At 43.6% G+C, this 25,988-nt stretch overlaps 1 protein-coding gene across 5 annotated transcripts in view; it reads right to left on the bottom strand.

The window, feature by feature from the left end:
* Window positions 1–25,988, bottom strand: part of LOC126460492 (NAD(+) hydrolase sarm1-like) — a 1,203,839-nt gene that overhangs the window by 599,781 nt on the left and 578,070 nt on the right. For all 5 annotated transcript variants that reach the window (XM_050095920.1, XM_050095919.1, XM_050095918.1 and 2 more), the window contains exon 2: window positions 24,711–24,782. In XM_050095920.1, the coding sequence (XP_049951877.1) occupies window positions 24,711–24,782 (72 nt within the window). The remainder of the gene's footprint in view (window positions 1–24,710; window positions 24,783–25,988) is intronic.

Below are 25,988 nucleotides of genomic sequence, written 5' to 3' on the forward strand. Positions count from 1 at the left end.
TCTAAGAGACGAAGCACAATAAAAAGGTAACTGTTAGTTCAGAAGCGAGTAAAGACAGGATAGCAGCCTATCCCCGATGCTCTGAGCCTGTGCATTGAGCAAGCAGTAACGGAAACCGAGGACAACTTTGGAAAGGCGGTTAAGATAAGGGATAAGAAACACAATTTTTTGGGGTTTACCGATGACATTTTTTCAGACCATGAAGAATGTGAAAGGCCATCTGAATTGAATGCAGAGCCTCTTGAGAAGATATTATAAAATGAACGTCAACAAAAATTAAAACAAGGGTATCGGTGTTAGTAAGATTAAGTTTGGTGATTCTGAGCGAACTGGATAATTGGATTAGGCAAATAAACAGTGAAAAGAGAGGACAAGTTTTGATATTTTAGAAACACGATGATCAAAGTAGCTAGTATATAAAATGCAGACTGGAAGTCCCCGAAAATGAACCGTGTGATTCGACTGAAATCCGACGCTTTTCAGATTTGCCTCACAGTCCAACAACGCAACTAGCTGCTCGCCGCACAACCGAACAGAAGAAGCCGCTTGCCCCGATTAAACGACCGTCAATCCACTGCCGTACCTATCCTAATTCTCAAGTCTTCCTGAGAGACGCAGATCTCCTTCGGACTGCAGTACCTGTGTGTAATTTGGAGACGTACTGCAGTGCAGTAGCAAAATGCTCATCCTTCTTCTAGTTCGTGTATGATGTTGAGTCTTCCTTATTTTTTCGATAAGAGACACCACCGGAACAACTTGTACTGTCTTCTCTACTAGGGGAAAGCTTCGATTGGCTCTGGTTTCACACACTGCCCATGGCTGGAGGAGCTGCGCCAACAAGTTCCCATTTCCACCGAGTGTTCAAAACACGCTCCTGTCGCATTAACGCAGCTTACCCCGTTTCTCCATAGGGTGCAGGAGCTGTTAGATACAGTATTCTCTGACTTACGTCCAGTTGCAACTTAAATTTTGACGATAACATTGACAAATGTGCAGGGATGGCGGGGCAGAGACTGAGGAAGAGTTACAAGATGCGGAGGGACTGTCTAGAAACCACTGTGGATATTTTCTGTATGGGATCCTTAGGAGATACTTTCGAAAAAGGTGACTCGTTTCGCGATATGAGAGAGGAACGAATATGATACATCAATGGCTGTAATCACTAAAAGACATCTTCATAGGATCGAACGCAACTGTGTGATTAAACGGATAGATCTGATTCCAAATCGCACCCTGCATTTCTATCAGAAAGAGTAACTTTATCATTGACTCTTGTGTGTGCCTGTAGAACTAAGACCGCTTTTTATGCAGGGTGACGTAACATCGTGATCGCGTTTGTAATAGCGCAGTCCTTACGCGGAATGTACGTTGCCAGCAATAAACTCCTTCTCCGGTTAGCTTCAAATGCCGGTTCTCAGTAGTGTTCCTCGAAGAGAGCATCGCCTTCCCTCCAGGGACTCCCATTTGAGCTAATCCGACTGCTGAAAGAAAAGAAAAATTACCCTCCATCCAAAGTGACTCTCAAGATCAGTGGCTCAATTAGCCTACCAATTTTATATCAATGACGTGCCGCCTGGCCGATGGAAGCGATGGGTATGATACCAAGGGAATGATTCTTGACTTGGAGCAATAATCGGGCGTTTTCTTTTTCCGATACGGCGACACCTTTTAATGAAATTTCTGTCTGCCACCTACAGAGGGACAGAAGACCATCGTAATAAAATCGTATATATTACCTAATTGGTACCTAGTATGGACGTGATAATTACAACTTCTCTGTGCTGTTACCGCTCAGTTAGAGGCGCCATGTCACGAATCGTGCGTCCCCTCCCGCAGGAGGTTCGAGTCCTCCCTCCGGCATGGGTGTGTGTGTTGCTCTTAGCATAAGTTAGTTTAAGTAGTGTGTAAGTCTAGGGACCGATGAGTCAGCAGTTTGGTCCCTTAGGAATGCACGCACATTTGAACATCCTGTGCTGTTACCTTTTACGACTTCGTATGTGGCGAGGCAATTGGTTACTTTAAGAGAATTCGCACTCTGTAATGAGCCAAAAATCAATTTAATATTCTAGTTCTTCACGCATGAAGTAACAGACATTAAGGTGATTAGAACAGATTTTTTCCTATGAAAAAATATTTAAGAGGAAATGTAGCCTATGGCGTACTGTTACAGGATTTTCACAAGTAACGATACTTTAGCGATGTGAAAACATTTCGCAAGAGACATTGGAGATGCTTGGTCAACAACATCGCTGCAACTCATTTGGTAAAGCAGATGTTCTCCACTAGGGGCTCTGTGTCGAGGCAGAGCTTGTCAGAGCTGCTGCTGTACACATCCGAGTTGCTGGCGACGGCGGGTGGCGCGACCGCGGCTGCTGCCAGTCGGCGGACGGCGCTCTCTTTGCGAAGTTTACGTGGCCGCTCGGATTTTCTTTTCTGGCATGTTTAATTGAAACGTTGTGGTGGAGAAGGGTGTCTGTGCCCTCAAACGTCAGTGCTTACAAGACCTCGCATATATAGCGCCACGATACATTTGTCGTGGAAATTTCATTACTCGATTTACATCGTGTTTGCATGTGATACTCAAACGTTGAAAATATGTTTTATCACGAAGAAGGATCATCGTAAGGTGGAGGTTAGGGTTTTAAATGATCTACTTGTCTCTTGTAAATTGTTAAACAATTAATTTGATAGCGTAGTGCAAATGGATTCTTTCACTTTATTTTTCATATCGAAATTGTGTCTGGTCTCCTTTGAGGTGAAAACCAGATTCTTCGAGTTTCGAGCCGTCGGTTCAAACAGACAAACAGAGAATGGCCCCTTCAGGAAGACAGAGGTAGGACGCGAGTGTGGAATTTCCCGATCGACAGAAAGCCGTCACTTGAAACTTCGTTAGACGGCCGCGGTAGCAAAGGAGGCCGATATCCGGTCCGTGGTCGGTGGTATTTAGTAACGTGATCTGTAACTCGGACACTGGGCGGTTTTTATCTTCGTCGTTGCGGCCTGGTGGGAGACCCCACACAGTGGCTACTGTACCGCTCTTCATTCCATTCACGATTTTAGACCACTTTTGCAGGGTCTCACTGTCGGTGCAATATGACTGGTGTGTGTTTCTCGATCTGTACAAAATAGTTTTTCGCTAAAATTCTCGTAATTCGTGCAACTGCGAGAAGTGGCGGGCAGTGCACCGACACCAACAGCAGCAATTTGGCGCGTAAGTTCAGTAAGGACCGATCAGAGGGAGTTCCGTGACGTCAGAGAGACACAAGACAGACTGATGTGAACAATATGGGGCAGAGCAGTGCATCTGACGTCAGGGAGACACGTGAGCTCTTCTTTGTTCGACAAGTGTAGGCACGTGGAATGCCGTCCGCCCACCACCTTTGCGGATTTAGAGCCTCTCCGGACTAGCAGCTGTAGGACATCGAAAATTCCAGCCATATTTGTCTTCTGTAGACCAGTGCTTCGAATTTTTTTTTTTGTTCATGATACGTGGTGGGTTTCGAAACATGCCATAAACTCTTACATATGAGTTTGTCCTCATTTTATTGTCAATCTCCAGACACCAGTTTGCTTCGAAAACTGAAGAAAATTTAAAAAAGTGTTTATCTTCCCTGATTCCAACAGCAAATATAAACTAAGCCCACTCAGCGTTTCCCTGCGTCATCAGAATGAGAAGCACCACAATTGTTTAAATATTCCATACTGCCTAGAAATTGTTTAAAGAAACGGTATTCCTTACATTAAAGTGAATTTACCGACAAATTCTTCGAATAAATATACTATATTGCATACACCGCCTTGTATCCCATAAATTGTTAAAATAAACAGTATTCCACACATTGCTATATCCAACAATATTCCACATACTGCGATCTATTTCCCACCAAATGTCCAATCAGGTGAGTCTTTTTCCCGCCAGTTTCCGGGTGGAGGTAGGGGGAGGGGTGTAGTTTCCCAGAGAGGGAGGGGTTATTTAATTATTCGATTTCATTAATTAGTCAATTAACTTGATATGAAAAGTGTGCTTGTATCGGTGGGGGAGATCACAGACGGGGAGGATGAGATGGTCATAAACCACTTAGCAGGACCATAGGTCAACTACCTGTCAACGAAAAGAGAACGAGAGGCTTACCGCTGACTGTATGCTGCTCCTGAATGTAGACAACACACAACACGAGGCGATACTAACTGTATCCCCCTACTGCTGACAGCTCAGCACCACCTGCATCACCTCGTGCTCGCGGCGGCGACATCATGCTTCATCATTAATGAGATGGACACTACGAATGTAGTGTGTGGACATTAAGTTGGGAATGTGCGTCTCAAGGGGAGCGTGCAAGGGATGAATCCCTGCAATCGCACTATCCTCTATGCCCTCGGTGGCTCATATGGATAGAGCGCCCGCCATGTAAGCAGGAGATCCCGGGTTCGAGTCCCGCTCGGGGCACACATTTACAGCTGTCCCCGTTGTTGTACATCAACGGCTGTCGGCAGCTTAGGGTATTGATTTAATTATCATTTCATGCTTCATCAGTGTAATTGCCCTTGGCTCAGAGCCAGAACCGTGCTACAGTGCTTTGAAGCGCATTATACTGAACTCGTGCTGATCTCTTGGCAACCCAATTCGTCTGACACGTAACCCATCTGGGTCCGTCAACGTGTACGCAAATCAACAGCCCTGTGTTATTTATTTATTTACACGTCAAGTTCCGTGGGATCAAATTGAGGAGAAAATCTCCAAGGTCATCGGACGTGTCAGTACATGAAATTACAACATAAAAATCATAACAGATAAAAATAAAATGTTTATGAGCCCAAAAAAAGTCACTCCATAAGTTTAAGTGAACGTAATCAACAACCCAACAAGAATAAGCTTCATTTTTCAAGGAACTCCTTGACAGAATAGAAGGAGTGACCCATGAGGAAACTCTTCTGTTTCGATTTGAAAGCACGTGGAGTACTGCTAAAATTTTTGAATTCGAGTGGTACCTTATTGAAAATGGACGCAGCAGTATACTGCAAATCCTTTCTGCACAAGATTTAAGGAAGTCCGATCCAGATGCAGGTTTGATTTCTGCAGAGTATTAACTAAGTGAAAGCTGATTATTCTTGGGAATAAGCTAATATTGTTAACATGAAATGACAGTAAGGAATATACTTATATTCAGAGGCCAAAGTCAAAATACCCAGACTCGTGAACAGGGGTGGGCAAGAGGTTCGTGAACTTACAGCACTTATTGCCGAACCGCCCGTTTCTGAGCCAAAATTATCCTTTCAGAATGAGAAGCCAAAGTATAATACCATACGACATATGCGAATGAAAATAAGCAAAGTAGACTAACTTCCCTGTCGAACAATCACTCACTTCAGATACCTTTCGAATAGTAAAAATGGCAGCATGAAATCTTTGGACATGATCCTGAAAGTGGGGTTTCCACGACAGTTTACTATCTATCTAGAAATTTTAACTGTTCACTTTCACTAATCATATGGCCATTCTGTGAAATTAAAACGTCAGGTTTTGTTGAATTGTGTGTTAGAAACTGTAGAAACTGACTCTCATTGTGGTTTAGCATTAGTTTATTTTCTACAAACCACGAACTTACGTCATGAACTGCAGTATTTGAAACCTAGCCAATGTTGCACACATCCTTTACCACCAGCAAACTGATATATTTTAGAGTTACTAGGGGGCATATCATATATATAAATAAGGAACAGGAGAGGCCCAAACACTGATCCCTGGGGCATCCCCCACTTGACTGTACTCCACTCAGACGCCACATCACAGCCATTCTCAACACTGTGAATAATGACCTTTTGCTGTCTGCTGCTAAAGTAAGAGGTGAACCAATTGTGAGCTACTCACCATATTGCGTAATGGTCCAACTTCTGGAGCAATATCTTGTGATATACACAATCAAACGCCTTAGTTAAATCAAGAAATATGCCTAATGTTCTAAATCTTTTGTTTAACAAATAAAATACCTCACAGAGCAAAGAGAAATAGCATTGTCAGTTGTTAAACGACTCCTAAAGGCGAACTATACATTTAATAGCAAATCATGTGATATAAAATGATCAATTATCCCTACATACACAGACTTTTCAATAACTTTGGCAAACACTGATGGCATAGATGTAGGTCTAAAATTGTCTACGTTATCCCTTTTTCACTTTTTATAAAGCGGCTTTACTACTGAGTACTTTAATCGTTCAGGAAACTGACCATTCCTAAAGAAAAAAAAATACAAATATGACTAAATACAGACCTAACATGAGCAGCACAGTATAATTTTCTGCTAGCCACTGCATCATAACCGTGAGAATCCTTAGGTTTCAGTGATTTAATTACTGAGTCAGTCTCCCTCTTGTCTGTATCACAGAGGAGTATTCCAGACTTCAATCTCAGAAAGGCATTTGCCAAGAAAGGTATATGATTCCCTGTAGAAACTAAATTTTTATCTGATTCACCAACAATGCTGAGAAAATGATTGTTAAATACTGTACATATATCTGATTTATCAGTAATAGAAATATTTTTACCACTAAGTGAGTTCATATCGGAGACTTTGTGCTGCTTCCTTCACAAATGATAATATGGTTTTAATTTCATCCTGTGAATTAGCTATTCTATTTGCACAGCACATACTCTTTGCCTTCCTAATAACATTTTTAAGCACCTTACAGCAGTCTTTGTAATGGCCTACTGTAGCTTGACTGTGACTCCTTGCAACATTTAGATGTAATTCCCGCTTTGTTCTACATGATATCCTTATCCCACTAGTCAGCCACCCGGGCTATCTACTACTGCTAGTATCCCGTTTAGAACGTTCTAATGGAAAGCTACTCTCAAAGAGCACGAGAAATGTGTTAAGGACAGCATTATATTTATCACCTATGTTATCGGCACTGTAAACATCCTGCCATTCTTGTTCCTTGACGAGGTTTAAAAAACTCTCTATTGCTGTTGGATTAACTTTCCTACATAGTTTGTAATTACACGTGACATTTGACGAAATAAATCTTGGGTGAACAGCCTGGTGTGTGTGATTTATTTCGTCATGAAATACGCCTGGAGAAATGGAAGAATCATATGTTACATTTGTTTGAGTACAAAAGCCTTTTAGTGTTAAAATTTGTGCATTATGATGCGAAAGGCCATTCACCCTTTTACTAACAGAATGCCCATCTAGTAATGAAGAATGAATAAAAATATCGTCTATGGCTGTGCCAATGTTCCCCTGCACCCTAGTTGGAAAAAACACAGTATGCATTAGATCATATGAATTTAAGAAATCTACCAACATCCTTTTTCGTGCATCATCATACACAAAATTTATATTGAAGTCACCACATATAACTAATTTCTGGTACTTCCTACAAAGTGAATCAAGAGCCCTCTCTAGCTTGAGCAGAAATGCTCTGAAGTCAGAGTTAGGGGACGTATAAAAAACAACAATTAGAAGTTTAGTTTCACTAAATTTAGTTTCACTAAATTCAACTGCCCCTGCACAACATTCAAATATCTGTTCAGTGCAGTGCAGTAATAGGTCTATGGACTCAAATGGATATTTTTTTTAGGTGTATATATATCGTAAATATATATCGTGTATATATATCGTAAATACTAAAGACATTGCATAATTCCGACCTACCCGCACCGCGTGATTAATAAACTTTTAATAATAAAACATCGCGCGCGTAACGACAACGCACACACTGAAACTATCATTATCACGCCAGTGCTGCCAGCTGATTCGACTACAACGGAGACGTGGACCACCGCCGTGACTGGAATATTAGTGAAACAGGAGGATCCATCATTATCTTCGCGCCACGAACCGGGATTAACTTCACACATCGTCCGCGCGGACCACCGCTGACGTCATCGGACTGCCTGCAGCAACAGTTAAGACATTAAAAGAAAATTATTACTCTCTCTCTCATCTCAAAATTAAAGGCAATTTGCAGTTAATTATCTATTTTAAAAATACTGTCGCAATATCAAGGTTAAAATTTGTTTAGTTACAATAAATGCTCTTTCCATTATTTCGTCTTGTTGACATTGTTGGAAACCCGCCAAATTAAAATTCAATTAATAATTTTGTTTCAAAATTCTTCTCAGACATTTTGCTGCTCATCATAATTTTATTTAATGTTTGTGTGTAACTTCTTTTGCAGGGAGTACATATTTTATTTTTTGTGCAGTAAAATTAGCTACCATAAAATTACGTATATTACCAGCTGATGCTGTCGACCATTACTGCTTGAAAACTGACCAATAGTATTTTCTCACCTATTTGCTCATTGGATGTCAGCTTCAAAACACGTATTTCGTGGGCATCTAGCAAATGCGCGATGTCTATGTAGGCCCCCACATTTTTTTTTTTTTTTTTACTTACTCAGGTTTACTGGAATTATATTTACTTTAATTGTTCATTTGGCCCCCGTTAAAGTGATTTATCGCGTGTATATAATAATTGTACTGAATTACCTAATTTATTTTTATTAGGTAAACATTGCCATACCATATTTAGATTAAAATTGACGTCTTATAGGCCCCACATAAGATTCTGCACGTTCTGACAAAGACTATGCCAATTTCTTTTTTTCGTCCATTACTAACAGGGGTAGTACGATTCCTTGTATAATTCATGTATTATAATTTAAAATGGTTTCTATTTCAGAAGTAGAGAACCAGTTTCTTTACACACTCCACGACGTGCAGTGCTGTTTACAGCGGAAGGCAGAGAATATCTGTCTGGCATTTGGTGGAGGTCCACTGGAGACGAAAGTCCTCGTTTTTTGGCAGGCGCCAGCCATGATTCTCCGCTCATCTTGGTGCCTTAGCAGTTGCGCACCTTCGAGCAGACACCACATCACTCGTTGAGGAGTATGTTGGTGAATATATGCACCCGTGCATTCCGTGACGAGTTTAGTATTCACTGCAGCGAGTCTATCTGACCTGCGGCATCTGTATTTCAGCCAGCGTATGTCGTTTTGAACGTCTAGCTAGAAATCTGCAATCTCTGTCCATCCCATCTACGTAGTTTGAACTTAAATAGTGGCAACACTGCTGTGGAGACACTATGCAATGGAATCTACTATTGTCGCTGGTAGCACACGTTGTTGACATACCTACCTTACCTCCGAGCAAAAGGCCTCGCCCGTCCCACGTCACCGGCAAGCGCACAATCGAGGGAAACATTGTCACTAAGTTTTCGAAACAGGAACAATGGAGCTAGATCAAGATTGAATGTGCCAGAGGTCGTACAGCACGACAGTGTCATCAAGGTCTTCACTACGCGGGCTGGGAATCGCCATTACCGTACAGAACAGTGGCACGTTGGGTAAAAGCCTTCAACGAAGGTCGGCAAACTGTGGCAGACATGCATCGGGCAGGTCGTCCCAGTGTCTCTGAAGAAAAAGTGCATGCTGTTGCCGCGTTAGTGGACAGTCCCACGAAACCGGATTAGCGCATACGATTGTGCTTCGCATCCTGAAGGAACGCCTGGACATGCGAAAAACGAAAAATTGTATCACGATGGGTTCCACGTAACTTGACAGAAATGCCGAAATGGATGCTTTAGGACGCTGCTCAGGCGCACTTGGAGCGCTATGAGCGCGAAGGAGAGGCTTTCTTACACTGGATCATAACACTGGATGAGATATGGGGCACATCGTACGAGCCAAAATTGAAACGCCAGTCCAAGGAATGGCGTCATTATGGGTCGCCACAGAACTCGAAATTGCGTCAGAGTCCCAGTATGGTGAAAGTTATGGTGATTCTCGTGTGCGACAGTGATGGTGTTATCCTAATGCATTACGTTCCTCCAAGGCGACCGTCAATGCACAGTAATACTGTTCATTTTTGGAGCATCACCTGCGACCAGCTTTGCGAAAGAAGCGGCGACACTTTCTGTGCAACCCACCAATCATTTTGCACGACAATGCGCGGGCGCATACAGCGCAAGCTGTGGCTGCTCTGTTCGGTCATGGGACTAGGAAATACTGTACTCCCCGGACTTAAGTCCTTCTAACGTTGATTTGATTCCGAAGATGAAGAAACCACTTCGTGGCATTCGCTTAAGAACTGTTCCGGAGATTCGACAGGCAGTAGACCGCTCCATTCGCATCATCAACAGAACAGGCTCTGCTGACGGTATACTACGCCTTCCACATCGCTGGCAACGGGCTCTACACAACGCTGGTGACTACTTTCAACGACAGTAACAGGTGCAAACATGCAACTCTTTTGTATCGGTTGTGAATAAATGGTTGTCACTATTTAAATTCCAAGCCTCATATATTACTCAGACAGCGTCTGCTACGGTTACCTTGAGGGGCACCGTGTTAACTTGACCGCCTTTTTCCTTTGATAACTTTGCCCACCGTCAGTATCTTCTGGGATAGTGAATATGTTTTGTGTCTGTCATTTCAGTTTTGACCTGTGTTCTGTGTACTTAATGTTTTACACTACAATGAACGAAGTCTGAGGAAAACAATATTTCATTTCAGTAGCTTTTTCCTTCCTTATCATTTACGAATTAATTAATTTTCTTGTGAGTTGGGGATACTTTCGGAGGGCAGTGTTCATATAATAAATAACCCAGCGTAAGGGCACTGGTGGGGGCGACAGTTTGTTTGTTAGCATTGTTTAGTCCATTGAGTGAGAGGGTTAACGGTTGTTCTCACGGGGGCAGCAAATATCAGACCAGGTATCTATCATCATCAGTGTTCTGCCTAAAGGCAGGTTTCCACGTGGTAGTTCTCCAGGCTGTCCGGTCTTCTGCCATCCTCTTCAGGTCTGCATAATTTCCTCTTTCCTTTATGTCGTCTATCATCTTGTATCTCCTTCTTCCTCTCAGCTTTCTTCCACAAACAAATCCTTCCAAAGCATCTGCTAGCAAGCACTCCCTTCCAATGAATGTCCCAACCAGTTCTTTTCCCTTTCTCTTACAACCTTCAGAGGACATCTTCTCTCACCAACTCTTTCCAACACTCTTTCATTATTCATTCTTTCCATCCAGCTTATTTTCTCCATTCTCCTCCACATCCACATCTCAAATGCCTCTAACCTTTTTTCATCCTCTCGTCTCAGCGTCCATGTGTCTGCCCCATGTATTGCCACACTCCAGACGTTTGCCAAGCCTTTTACTTAGACATTTACCTAAGTTGCCACATAAGACTCTCCTCTTTCTGTTGAATGCCTCCTTCGCTATGGCAATTCGAGTTTTCACCTCCTGGTGACATCTTAAGTCCTCAGTTATTGAGTTTTCAAGATATTTAAATGCCCTTACTTGGCTAGTGGTAGATTGTCCTATTTTAATATTGGACAGTCTGCATCTTGTAGTGATGACTATACTCTTTTGTTTTTGCTGTATTTATTTGCATCCAATATTCCAAACTAGCTTCATTCATTCATTCACATCTTTCAGCATGTTATTCACTGTTCGTTCACTTTCTGTCACTAAGACCATGTCATCAGAAATGTTATACATTCTCTTTCCGGCAATATATATTCCTTTTTTCCCACCTAAGCCTTTCGGAATAATCTCTTCAAGGTATGCGTTAAACGCGGAGCGGTTCTAGGCGCTTCAGTCTGGAACCGCGCGACCGCTACGGTCACAGGTTCGAATCCTGCCTCCTGCATGGATGTGTGTGCTGTCCTTAGGTTAGTTAGGTTTAAGTATTTCTAAGTTCTAGGGAACTGATGACCTCGGATGTTAAGTCCCATAGTGCTCAGAGCCATTTGAACCCTTTTTTAATGCGTTAAACAACAGTGGGGAAAGGCACCAACCTTGTCCAACACCTCGTCCAATGCTGCCCCCCTCTGACATTTCACTTCTCTTCCTTAAAATGTATCCCAGTTATGTAAGTTGCATTTTATGTCATACGATTTGCGAACCAATGGGGTACTCTGAACATTTCACGAATCTTACGTTTTGAATAATTCAACCTTAGTGACACGATGTACCGTTTTTTACAGATCAGCCTAACTTTCCTCATAAAATAGCTCTCTTTTTTCTATCTCGAGACCAGTGGGGCATCTACTGGCTTACCGCGTAAAATAATTGTAAAACTGAAAGTAGTCGCGGACACTTTGGAAACATTGGCTCACTTACCATGCATTCAAGAAACAGTCCAATAATTACGACACGATATGAGATATGAAAATTAATTTAGTCTCGGGATGGTTAACTACGATAGTACCTTTTACTTTGATAGCTAGATGTTGCAAGAAAGTACTGTACGAACAGCGCATATTTAACGTCGATTCCTCAGTTCTGAGGCTCTCGGGTGTATATGTACAGCTAGTTGCCAGAAGAATCTGTTAGTGTTCGTGAAGTGAACTGCTCCATGGTGTTATCCGGGGCTGTGTACACCCTTCCCCTGTCCGGCGGCTGGTGCTGTGACAGGGAGCGACACATTCAGAGTGGAGGAGTGGCGGCCCTCTCTTCCCCCGTAGGCGGAGCTGGCTCACCGGTAATCGGCTCATCCCTAACGAGCTCTGCGCACGCGAGTCCATTCCAGGAATGTGATTGTCCGCAGACCGTTGCTTTATGACAGGCTGTGTTGTCGCTCCGATACAAACTGTTCCTCCACTGTACGCAGCACACAGTGCTGTAAACGTGTTAACACTTAGCAGCAGGGAGGCCGCAACCTGACAGCGGAAAACAAGCGCTCACCGTAGCACCAGCCGGTGCGTACTTGACACAGATAACGTTCTGCAGGCGTCCGCCAAACCCAAACCCTTCCATCGGAATGTCACGGGGTGTAGCGTCATTCGTCACTCCGAAAAACTCGTTTCCAGAGACCCAGTATTGAGTGGCGTGTCTCTTTACAACACAGCGTAGCTTAACACTGACTAGAGAAATGTGTAGCTCACGACGAGCTGTTGGACCATTGTCCCCATTGTGCCAGCTGAAATTCACGCACGCTCTCTTCCGCTGACTTGGTGTGAGTTTTTGGGCCACCCTCAGGAACGCTGGACGGTCCCTGTCCGCCAGCGCAACATCGCGGTTTGGCCGTGGTTCGTCCTTCACGTTTGTCCTCCACAGTAACATATCACAAACAGTCGCCTCGGGCAGCTTTGGAAGAGCTGCAATCCACCTGACGGATTCGTGAGACCGAACGAGTGCAAGTCACTAAGCCCACTTGACCGGCTCATTCTGTCGTTACTGCTTCTCTACCGACAACACACTACTTCCCGCCTGCTTCTCGTCACATCGCCAACTCAGTGCTGCATTGCCTAGTGGCGTCCAGGCCCTTCTGATCAAACAGTGTACAATTGACGCTTGCCATGCGTTCGGCCCGTTAATGTAGGAGGAAGCTCTTACTCGCTAGCGCGCTGCGGGGCCTCTCGGGTAGCTTGCGGTATAAGAGCCGGTCGAGTGTACCCGCGGACGACACTGGAGGCCACGCGCGACTGCGCAACGCCGAACCTGGGCTCCGGAAATGCCTGCGCTCTGAAGTAAGCGGCGGCAGCCTCGGCAGGCGAGCTGCTCGGCGGCCGCGGCCAGCGCTCTCTCCCCCCCCCCCCCCCCCCCCCCCCCCCCGCCCCACCCCCCGCCACCTCCTCACCTCCTGCCACGTCCCGGCGAGGCTTTCTTCTCTTTATCGATTGTCATTTCATCCCCCCGCGCTCCATGTGGGTGTGGATGTGTGTAAGGGGGGGGGGGGGGGGGTTGTGATGCCTTCCAGCGGTACAATCAACCTGCTCTTCAACCAATAGTGAAAAAATAGTGAAAGTGATAAATACAACAAAAAACTCTAGCGGAAATATATACAATGAATATAAAACTTTTTTAAGGCGAAAAAATGCTATTTTTGACATAAATGATGGGTAACTTAAAATGAAATACATTAGGTGCCCATTTAAAACATTCAAAATATGTTGCCGAAAACTAATATGTAAAATAAGCACGTCCCTGCACTAGAAATTGAAAGGACCTGCCGCAGGATAGGAAGTTAGCTGTCGAAGGATAAAAGATTGGCCGGTGAAGAGGGCAGAAATGTGGTTATATGAGGATGGAGAAGTGGTGCATAGAAGCGATGGGGTAGGGCAGGCTGTTGCTACAGAAGAGAGGGTGGAGTAGATAGAGGAGTGGTGACACTAATAGTTATTGGAAAAAGGGGAGGAAGAAAGGTAGAAGGGAAAAGGAAAGGGGTAAGGATATGTGGGAAGGAGGAGGACAGGAAGCCCTGAGCAGGTGGACTGGATGGGGCTGACCTATAGCTGGTAGGATGGGTAAACGTTGGGATGGAGTTCGTGATCTCACAGGAAGAGATGGTTGAAGGTTGTTTGTGAGAGCATGTGGAGGGTATGTAAGTGGCGGGTTGACAGTTTGTGCTGGTAAAGGGGCATCAGTGTATGAGGATTGGGAAGTAGAGAGGACACGATAGGATTATTGGCGTCGAGTTCGCAGACAGTGTAGATAGTTCGGAGGCGTTCAGCGTTAGTGAGGAGAGGTGGGAATGTGATGAGACGATGAAAGGATCCCTGTTGGGGAAGGTAAACGAATGTGGAAAGTGAGACAGAGTGCACGACCTTTGAGTATCTGGAAGGACTTGTAGAGCGGTGGGTATCTGTTCAACATCTGCATAGCAAAGGATGAAGCAGATTAGAAATTTGTATGTGTGATGGACAGTGGAAGGATGAAGCTCCTAGTTTTAGTAGTTTTAGTCTATTGTGGTTTTTCTGTTAGACAGTTAGTAGGTGGGGTTTCCATGTTACTTACTTGTCGAAGGTTAGTTTAAGGTATTGTAGTATGTTAGCTGGATGGGATGGCCATGAACAAGGAGGTTGGGGGATGTGTGGATGTAATCTGGAATGATGTCACTTTCAGGGCAGGTGTGCTGTGTTATGGGGACGATGTCACGTTGGAGGGAGTCTGTAAACTGACAACACCACCAGAGCTCTGCAGCGGATCTACTTTGGGTGTTTAGGTCTGCAGTAATATTAGTGATGGAAAAGGTACTACTGAAGTGGGTGAGGAAATCGTAGGGAATGGGAGTATTAGGTCAGATGTAAATAGAAGCACAGGTAAATAGTGTTTTTATGTAGAGGTTAAGGATAAGGTGTTCAGTAGGATTACTGAGTAAGGGTTGTGGCTCAATAGGGAAGTTTTTATGGTGGCCAGTTGCAGTTTCCCCTGTGGCTAGGGCGAGGGGTAATCTGTACAATGGCAGAGTGTGTGCGTGAAATGGGATTTGTTCAAGGGAAGGGAGCAAATGTTTTGAATGAGAGGGTTGAGAGTTTTAAATGAGGGTGTTGAGATGAGTGAAAATGTAGTGGACTTGGTTTTGGAAGTAAGTGGCCTTGGTGTTGGGGTGGAAAACACAGCAGGTGGCAAGAGAAATTTGCGGTAGGGTATGCAGTCGTTGAAAGAGATAGATATTTTGGAGGACGATGATGAGCAAATTGACGATGTCCGCAGCAGTGGGAATTGGGCAGAGTGAATTCCTGGGATGGATAAGAGGATCGACAGGCTGGGCGGGTATTGTTAATTCTGGTTTGACACGTGGGGTATAGCCTTGTACTTGGTGGAGTGGGCATCACTGCAGGTGTTGCAGGTGGCGAGGTTGAGACATTGTTTGAGGAAGTGGGAGCACAGGTGGGGGTTTTTTGCAGTCAGAAGTATCCATTATAAACAAGGCGTATTTGGCAACCCCAGTAGTGTGCACTGGGCTGCACTGCCAGCGCCATCCACTGCCATGCAGTGTCCAGGCGGGCGTGCAGCTGTGTGCCAGGCTCCGCGCTCTGACTGAATGAGAGTCCTCAGGCTTTTCTGCCCCTGACGGTCACGGCAGTCACCAAATACGTCCCACTGGGCGCCGTCCTGCGGTGTGTGATGCCCATGCCGTCTTTCAGACGCACATTTTACATCCGAGGAATACAAATGGTGTCACTGCGTACAACAGTACCAGTGCAAAAGACCAGTGCCCCCCCCAAAGAAGAAAAAGTCGTGCTGAAGAGTCTTCCTTCCTACCAACTGAGATGGCGCTGTCATCAGCACATTAGAGCTGTGTAATTTTGAAATGAATGAGTGGGAACAACAGTGACAAAATTTGAAAAACTGAAATCTGTTACAACTGGGGTGTAATTTGGGCACTAACTGACGAAATAAATAGGAATAAGAAAAGAAATAACTATAGGCAGGATGACAGGACGAAGTAAGGGAATATTTTGTAAGGAATCAACGAATCATAGGGATTATATTAAAACTGCAGGTGTCTCAAATGATGAAGATAACAGCAAGATTGAAAGTGTTGAAGAGGTAGTCCGTACTACCTCGTCAACACTTTCAATCTTACTGTTATCTTCATCATTTGAGACAGCTGCAGCATCATGAATATACAGTAAGAAGTCAGAAGATGATTCACGTGTGGCGCTTAAGAGTATAAATGTATGCTGTAATGGGATGAATGCATGTGTCTTTGGCAACATGAATAAACTGAATTCTTCATTTGTGTAGCCTTAGTGTCTGTAGATGTTTTACAAGTCTTGAGGATATTATTGTTCTGTCAGTGTAGCCATGGAGCAAAATTTCATCTGGAATTAATAAATTGTTTTGGGTGAAGTGAAATCCAAGCAAGTGGAGGTTCATGTTATTTGTGGGCAGGCAGCAGCGTCTGTGGTTGAAGTTATTTTGTGAATCGCAACATACGTGGAAGGTATATGCTCCAGCTCTTGAGGGGTGTGCAGGCAGTACGGCTTAACTATGAGCAGGCACTTGTTTTTTGTGATGATGTTTCTGTTGTGGAGATAATGTTTGGTGGTGGAAGCTAAGGAAGATGCATTGCATGCTAACGAAGTGAAATTATGTTGCTAATTGTATGAGTGAAGAGACTGTGGAGGTACATTACTTTCATAATGGTGATCAACAGTTACAGGTTGGTAACGAGATATTTGCTGGGGACAAAGATTTTAAATTGTTGGGGGCAAGTAGATGTAAGACTTGAAAACTTTTTACATGGGTAGTAAAGAGGGTAATATTATGAAGAACATCATCTTCACGCCAGTGACTCTTATAAGTTTTTATTACACTATTGCAATTTCAGCCTTAGGCCATTATCAAGTGCTTCTGAAAAATACAGAATGGTTAAAAAATTATTTTACAGATTCATTATGTATCTCGACATTGTGCCGATTACCAAGACATTTTAAATATGTAGCCATGTAACTTACATATTGTGGCTTTAAGACATGTCAACGTAATGTAAGCTGACACATTTGTATGTTGCCATTGCTTTTATTGCATTTCAGTTCCCCATCAGGGCAGGCTGGTAGCAGGATATGCTCTGCTCTTCAGCCAAAAGACATAGAACATACAATTGAAGACATTTAAAAATAACATAAATGAGAAAATATGGTGTACATAGATACAACAAAGGGGGGGGGGGAACTTTATGGAAGACAATAGACAAAAAGGGGGTGACTGTAAAATGGAGATATAAAACTGTAAAAAGTAGCTCACACAAAAAAACCACACACTGAGGCACTTAAAAGAACACACAGCGAAGTATGACCAGAGCATAAAAGTATCGACAGACGGCGTAGCACATAACAATCACTGACAGCAACACTACGTACAAGTCGAGCACACAAGTAAAATCACAGCTCCCGACACACAGGAGAACAGCACCAAACTCACCACTGACTCACTGACAGCAACACTATGCACAAGTCCAGCACACAATTAAAATCACAGCTCCCGATGCACAGGAGAGCAGCACCAAACTCATTACTGACGTAGCAAACTGATGAAGATGAGCAAAACACAGGATCAGCCAGGGGCATGGAGATGATCGAGAAGGGGAGGGAGGGGGGTAGAGCGGAGATGAGCACGGACGCGTCGAACAGGGCTGAGGAGGGAAGGACGTGCGAGGGACACAACTGATGAGGGGGTGCAGGGACTCTGGGGAGGGGGGGAAGGAGGAAAATCCACTCTGGGAGAAGGAGGGGAGAGGACCCCTGGGGAGGGGAGGGAGTAAGGCCAGGTTACAGTCGAAAGGAAGAGTGGATGTCATGGCGAAGTTCAACATCCAGGAGGGGGAGGTGCTGGAAATTGCCCTGATGAAGGAGATGGAGGGTGTGGAGGTGGAGAGAGGGAGGAATACAGCAATAGAGGCACGGCAATGGGTGGGGGTTGGTGAGGAAGGAGCAAACCAGGAGGTGGGGAGGAATGAAGCCTGTGGGCAGTTTAAGGATGCAGAGACGTTGGAGGAAAAGGAGGAGATGGGGGAAGAGGATGTGGTCATACAGGAGCCGTGTGGGGGAAGGAAGGCAGTTACGGTAGGCAAGGCAGAGTGCACGATGTTCGAGGATTTGGAGGGCCTCGTAAAAGCGGGTGGGTGAGGAGATCCAGGCAATGCTGGCATAACGTAGGATAGGACAGATGAGGGATTTCTAGGTGTGGAGGGTGGTGGAAGGATGCAATCCCCATGTCTGGTCAGACAGGAGTTTCAGGAGGCAGAGGCGGGAATGGGCTTTCTGCTGCATGCTCAAGAAGTGAGGGGTCCAGGTGAGGCGACGGTCGAGAGTGAGGCCAAGGTATCTCAGGGTGGGGGTGAGCTGGGTGGGACGACCATAAAGGGTGAGTAGAAGTCATGGAGATGGAAAGAGCGGGTGGTGCGGTCTATGGTGATTGTCGGGGTTTTAGAGGGGTTATTTGTATGTCGTTCTCAACACTGCTGAATACATTCGTGACGTTTTACACAGTGAGAGCACACGTATTCAAACATAGTAAAACACCATAATTAGTTAACCCATCACTAGTCACAAATGAATTAGACCACAGCTGCAGGCTACTGTTTGCAGGCTACAAATAACCGTTTTGGCGCATAAACGGATTACAGATGTTGTTTTGACATGTGTGGAGCGCCATTGAGTCCAACGACTGTACTAAGAAGCAAAGAGTATGCCCTCATTGCACAATTATGAAGCCTGCTATAAAATCTTACGTGGCTTATTCTTAAGCAATCATAGATAAACGTTTGGATTACACATCGAATTACATACACAAGGGTTATACATAAAATCTTACGCCACTTATTTTTAAAACATCATGAATAAACTTGAGGATTATACGTCGAATTACACACATAAGGGTTAAACATCGTTATACGTAACTGTAGGTATTCTTTTTTGCCCACTCTTGCTGTTAAATTTGTACAGGAATGTATTGTATTACGTCGTAGGTTTATCGTATTAACACTGCATAACCAAACTGACATAGACAATGAGATGTCACGCAGTACCTCATGTGCTATCAAATCAGTATCACGCTCCAATGGAACCACCCTCGCTCTAATCCAACACTGCTGGCGTAACATTTTGTCAGCTTTACATGCATTATCAATACATGAACCGATCATCGACATAGCAAACGACAGTAATATGAAAATACAATACAATACGTGTTCTCTGTGTCAGTCATATGAAACGTGCTACCGGCATCGAAGAGTAAAATAATATATCGTAAAATAGCGTTCAATATTGGTTTGGGGGGAGTTTGTCATTTTATAAAATTCACACCACACTGCATTCATATTAGTCGTTGTATAAAATTCATAATACACTGAATACGTTAACCAGAGCCTAAGTCTGAGCTACTATTAGTGTGTGCATCGTAAGAGCGAGTAAGAATTATCTAAGAATTGTTTGTTTCTCAAGTCGGTTTGCTCATTTAGAAGACTATCACGATCATTTTTGAGATGCTTGTATATTTCCATGTCTTCTAGCACGCTCATAACTCTTCCTTTAGGTACAGCATGTAATATTGTCAGGGCTGTATCGACGTTACTAACATTATGTTTGTTTTCACTTAAGTGTTTGCTAAACGTAGAGGTGTCATTTTCTGTTTGTCTAACATGTTCTTTAAAGCTGTCTGTAAATGTTCTCCCTGTTTGTCCGATGTAATATTTGTCACAAGTGTCACATTCTACTTTACAAACCCCTCATTTTTTGAATTGGCTAGTATTATTGTAATTGTGTATTAATCTGTTAGCTAGGGCGTTATTGGTGTGGAAGATAAATTTAGAGGGGCTTTCTTAAAAGCCTGCGCAGTTCTATCTGATATTGTGCCTACGTATGGTAAGGTAGCATATTTATTCTTCTTGCGCGAATTGTACTCTCTTTCTTACATAATTTCATTATTTAGGCATGTATTTCCTCTTTTAAGTTTGCGTTCATATAGGTCCTTCACTAATTTGGGTTCGAAGCCGTTGTTAATAGCCACTTTTCGTAGTATCCTTAGTTCTTTTTTTTTCGTCTAGTGGTAGGGTACATAATTTATGTGTCATACCGTTGAAGTATGCTAGCTTATGTTGTTTTGGATGGCACAAGTCAATACTCCTAATACAGTCTGTTGTCGTTGGTTTTCGGAAGATTCCAAATCGATCATTTACATTTGTACACAGTTAAAATGTCTTGTATAAGCTGCACAACGTCGAGATATATAATGAATCCGTAAAATAATTTTCTAAACATTCTGTATTTTTCAGCAGCACTTGATAATGGCCTAAGGCCGCAACTGCAATAGTGTAATAAAAACTTATGACAGTCACTGGCGTGAAGATGATGTCCTTCAAAAAAAAATTTAAGACTGTGAATCCCAGCTACAACAAATTTATTCATTGTTTGCCTAGCCACGCATAGGGGTTGTTGCTGAACTTTCACGAACGAAGATAAAATAATTAAAGACAACACAATGCATAAAGTTCAATAAACAGTGTGAGAATAACGAAGTTTTTCCTAAATACACGTGGAAATTAAAGCCACCTCCACGGCAGCAAGACGAGCTAAAACGGTATGTGAAAAGTATAGCTCAAAGAACAAATTAGAGACAGTTTTAAACATTAAAAGTGGTTAGGTCAAAAGTTGTATTTAGCACATCTACAATTAGCTAAGAGTGTCTCTCCGTTGCAATTTGATTACCTTATAAGAATTGTAAATGATTATACTCATTATGTTAATGAACAAGTTAGAACAAAGTATTCAAAGAAAATAACTAATTTGATAGCTAATCAACGTAGAACCAAATGTCAAAACGTTGGTGACAGTGAACATAGTAACTTCCAATTTTTCAAAAGAATCGAGAATCTTACCGATATAGTCTTCAGGGCTAAAGAATTAAATGTTTTAAATAAGGGATTGAAATTTAACGTCACCAACAGACTATGTACTATCTTGTACGATAAAAAACCTTATAGCAAATACCGAAGTAACGTTGGATACGGCTAAACTACCTGTAGAAGAAGAAGGAAGTGTAAAGTAGCGAAGATTATACTAAATCAGTTACATAAACAAGATAATGGTGTCTACTTAGAACATGACACCAACAGGGTTATTAGGAATATTAATGATAAACTTAAAATGCATAATGCATAAAATAGGTTCAGTGTTGTTTTGTTTTCAAGTCGTGGCATCAAGCTTGTGGTAAACCTGTAAGGGGGCAAAAACTCAAATCTGTTTTCTTTTTTCTAAAAACGGAGTTTTAGTTCATTTTGCTTAAGCTTGTTGATGACAGGGATCAATTAATTAAAATTTTCCGCATTATTTACGTCACAGTTTGACTTCATTTTTGGTTGAAGAACTATAGTCTCCCATTATAGTTCCGTCTACATAAATGGAAGTCTGCACTTAGCTTCCATTCCTGGCGAACAGTATCACCTGTTTGTTTCGCTCTAAGATTTAGTCCGCAATTGTGTCAAGACTGGGTAGCAGAGGAGACAGGTTTAGATCTGACATATCCTCGGTACTCGGACGCATTTAACTTTGTGATTCTTTTTTGTTTCTGTCGTCAGATCAACTGGTTGTCAGGAGTGTTTGGAACAGCGGCAATGATCTGAGCTTCGTCATTGTAACGAGCCCGGGAGGTACAGCAAAGGTGTTGGGAACAGTGATTTCGTTTGTGCTACGAAAAAGATGTAGCAAAATACGACGATATAAGTGATTGAATTGATAAGCTATTATAAAACGACTACATTGAGAACGTAACTATTTTTAAGAAGCTGATTGTGAGACTGTGGTCACGTAATCTTTTTGTTTTCATTTGCCAGACCAGTTGTGCGCATGCACATGCAAAAAACAGAAAATGCTACGAGCATTAGTTTACTAGGATTGAATTTATTCTACATGTTTTTGTTTGCAGATGTGCACTTTGCTTTTGGGATACACAGAAACACACATGTTCAGTTATGTTTGGATAACAGAGTAGAAAATGCCAGCCCGTATGTTAGCTGGGTTACAGTGTGGTAAGATCATTTGAAGTTTTAACTTTTTGTTTAAATATGTTGGAGACAGTTATCACTGTGTTTGGTGCTGCGTGTAAGGAGTAGCAAATGTGAGTATTATTAGGGTAGTCACTATACAATAGAATGCAAACTGTATAGGTAGATAGGTAGGGGCGCGTCTCGTGGGGGCGGCCAGGTGTGCCACCCGGCTGAGGCGGGCTCGACGCCGCCTGCATAAGGGCTGCGCCTGGCCTCGAGGACGGACATCTGATAGCCGGTGGAGCGATTTGAACTTCCGGCTAGTCAGTACTTACACTGAGTGAACTTTCACTGAATTGCCGAGACTCTACGCGTTACGTCACGCGAGGTGCCGGTCTGGTTTTCGTCTTTTAAGCGCTCACACAGTCGTTACGTTGATTCGACTTAAAAAAAAGAGAACGACAGGAGAGTTCTATGTAATTTAAAAATGGTCCGAGTTGTGAACTTTAATTATTTGTCGCTAAATAATCGTTGCTCCATATTTTGATTGCTGAACATTTGTAACAAATTGTCGACAAGTGTGTTGGGTTGACCCCTAAACAGTAGCGCAGCCACATCGTAAAAACCCGAGAACACTGTTTTGACAATTTCGATTTAGAATTCGTGCAATCCCATGTGGGGGCTCGAGAGTAAAGTATCGACAAAATTGTAGCATTTTTCTGCAAAAAACAGCACCGTCGGAAACCGGAAACGGACAGTAAAAGTGCAACCAAATGCTGTATACAATGATTTAACGAATATATAAATAATTTAAATAATTGGAAAGTAGGAGTTCCGACACGATTAATCAGTGCAGGGAAGAGACGGACGCACTGTCTACCCAAAAGTATCCGAACACTTACTAACAGGCAGATACCAGTATGGGATGCGTCCGCCCCCGCCCCTCCCACCTTTGTGACGGCTTTACGTCTGCTGGGGAGAGTTTCAGTGAGTTGTCTGAATCTGTGTGGTGGGAGGGCGGACCATTCTCGTCGTTGTTCCGCAGGTGCCGCCATATTGCCAGAAACAGCCACCGCTCCCGCACCGATTCTCTGGTCTGCGCAGTACGCAAAGCTGTAAACTGTACGGATATCCTTCCGCATTGGACGCACAATGAGGTTCAAATGGCTCTGAGCACTATGGGACTTAACTACTGTGGTCATCAGTCCCCTAGAACTTAGAACTACTTAAACCTAACTAACCTAAGGACATCACACACATCCATGCCCGAGGCAGGATTCGAACCTGCGACCGTAGCAGTCGCGCGGTTCCGGACTGCGCGCCTAGAACCGCTAGACCACCGCGGCCGGCCACAATGAGGAGACGACACCCTAACTGCGAAAACTCCCTCATACTGGGACACCACCCCCTCCCTACGTGGTTGTTGGCATTACACATAATTGCAGGTACGAGGTCACAGGTTCGTTTAATCCGTGCGATTGTGTCACAGAGACACTGAAGGGACGGAACTGGAAGACTCTCGAAGATAGATGTAAACTATCCCGAGAAATTTACCAAATTTTCAAGAACTGGCTTCAAATGGTGACTCTAGGAATACACTACAACCCCGTACGCATCACTCACACAGGGAACGTGAAGATAAGATTGGAACAATTACTGCACGGACAGAGGCGTTCATACAATCATTCCTGCTGCGCTCCACAAGTGAATGGAACAGGAAGAAACCCTTAATAAGTGGCACTATGGGACGTATAGAGGATACGTGCACCTCACAGCGGTATATAGATGTAGACGTAAACGTAAGTTTGTCGAGGCTTTCACCAAACCCAAGGCCTACCAGCGCACTGCCACAGGACGGACCCTCGTCTGCAGCCGCCCGCTGCCGAGTGACGTCGCTCAGGCGGCGCTTACGTCCACTACACAGTTGAGTGGCTTACGAGGAACTGCTCCCTCACTGTACGCTACTCTTTTATACGCCATACGCACAGTATTGTGCTACACGGTCTCCTGGTGGCATACCGGAGCTCACAACTGATTCTTTCAACTGATTTCGCGCGACTTTTTTTTAATACCTGCCCTGTGCAATTCTCGACGGCCCGTGTCCGTTATTTGACGAGGTCGTGGTCTCGGTTTAGCTGTGCCTTCCTTCGCGTGTACACTTGACAATGGGACGTCTGTAGGAGCTGGCTCAGAAGCATCGAAATGTCCCCGCCGGATGGGTAGGGCCGTCGCCGTGAGAGAGGCAGCTGAGCTGGAGCAGTACGTGGGGTGAGCAGGCGGGCACGCTCCACACAGGCTGATGGCGCAGTACGTGCGAGTGATACCGCAGGAGAAACGGGCGCCTCACGAGAAATTGTACATTTTGCTGCAGTGGAAGTATCGGCTCGCTCGTGAAATGTAAAATTTCTAACACGTGAAAATGCGAATACTTTTAATACTGAGGCACAACTAGAGCATATTGCCATAGTGTACACGAGTGCCTCACTCACCTGCTGCTGGTTGGCCCGCGCTGCTGCAGACCCCTTGGCGCTCGGCCCGCACGGCAGCGACGTCTGGCTGGCCTGCAACACAATAGGTTCTATCACTTACAAAAATTGGTTATAAAAATTAGAAAATAGCTCACCAAAATCTCACACTTTTTGCCTACACAAATAAATAAATTGACAAGAATCCGCATTATATTATTGCCCGTGTCCATAATACAGTCGCAGTAAATAACTAACACTTTCTCAAGATTTTTCATCGGGAAACTGCATCCCTTTTCTGTTAATAGCATCTTCTATGCCGAGAATGAACGTTTCACGTCAACCAGTGCTAATAATAGGAACCAAAATTGCATAACGAGATATTATGTATGAAATGCCGTTGGAAACTGTTGGGTTCTTTAGAAGATCTTTAGCCGAAGTAATGCTCAGTACCTCCTCCCGCAGTTTAAGAGCAATGTTCTTAATGTCTTCCAAATGCTCGCTGTAACATTCCACGGCCTCTAGCCACGTTCCTCGGCGAGTAAGTGTGGGTTCTGGTGGAAGTGGTGCGTTCGGAATAACTGGATTATTAAGGGTGCATCAATAAAAACCTTTTTGACGGTTGAAACTAGCTTCATGTGGAAATTCGAGACGTCTCAGCTACACGATTCGTGCCATGGGCGTGAGATATGATATGGAGCAAGGCTGGGTAAAATACTTTCAACAATTTAACAGCACCAATCACGTATGCGGCTGCATCAGTGTCGAATACAAGTACTTTATTTGCATCTAGACTGTTGGGGAAAAGTAATTTGAGGGCTTCATTAAGAAAGAGAGCAATTGTTCCCTGGTTAGGATTTTTTAGCTCCTTGCTGCAGATCAGATGACGTACAGAGCGAGTGTCAGAATCTGACTTGCCAACAATCAAACTAGCGTCATATCGACCTTGTCTGTCAGTTCTCCCATAGACAGAGATCTACATATATGAATCGCCTATATCTTCCCTTATCCTGCTCAATGTATTTTCACATAAAGTATCTAAATAGTTCCTTATCAGCGTGGAGTCTGATGGGATGCTGCGGTGACAGTATTTCTCTAGAAAACTTTTGAAGTGGCTACTTTCAACTGCATGGGATGGTATGTTTCCTGCAACAATGGCTCGACACAGGTCAAGATGAAATTCGTCTTTGTTTGTTGGATTTGGTTTAGTTACAAACGTTTGTTTCAAGTTTGATTTATTTTTTAAAATTGCCTTAAATTAGTGAACACAGGGTTGTCGTAGCGAGATTGCATATTGTAATC

Source organism: Schistocerca serialis, chromosome 1 (assembly GCF_023864345.2).
Source record: "Schistocerca serialis cubense isolate TAMUIC-IGC-003099 chromosome 1, iqSchSeri2.2, whole genome shotgun sequence".
NCBI classification, from domain to species: domain Eukaryota; kingdom Metazoa; phylum Arthropoda; class Insecta; order Orthoptera; family Acrididae; genus Schistocerca; species Schistocerca serialis.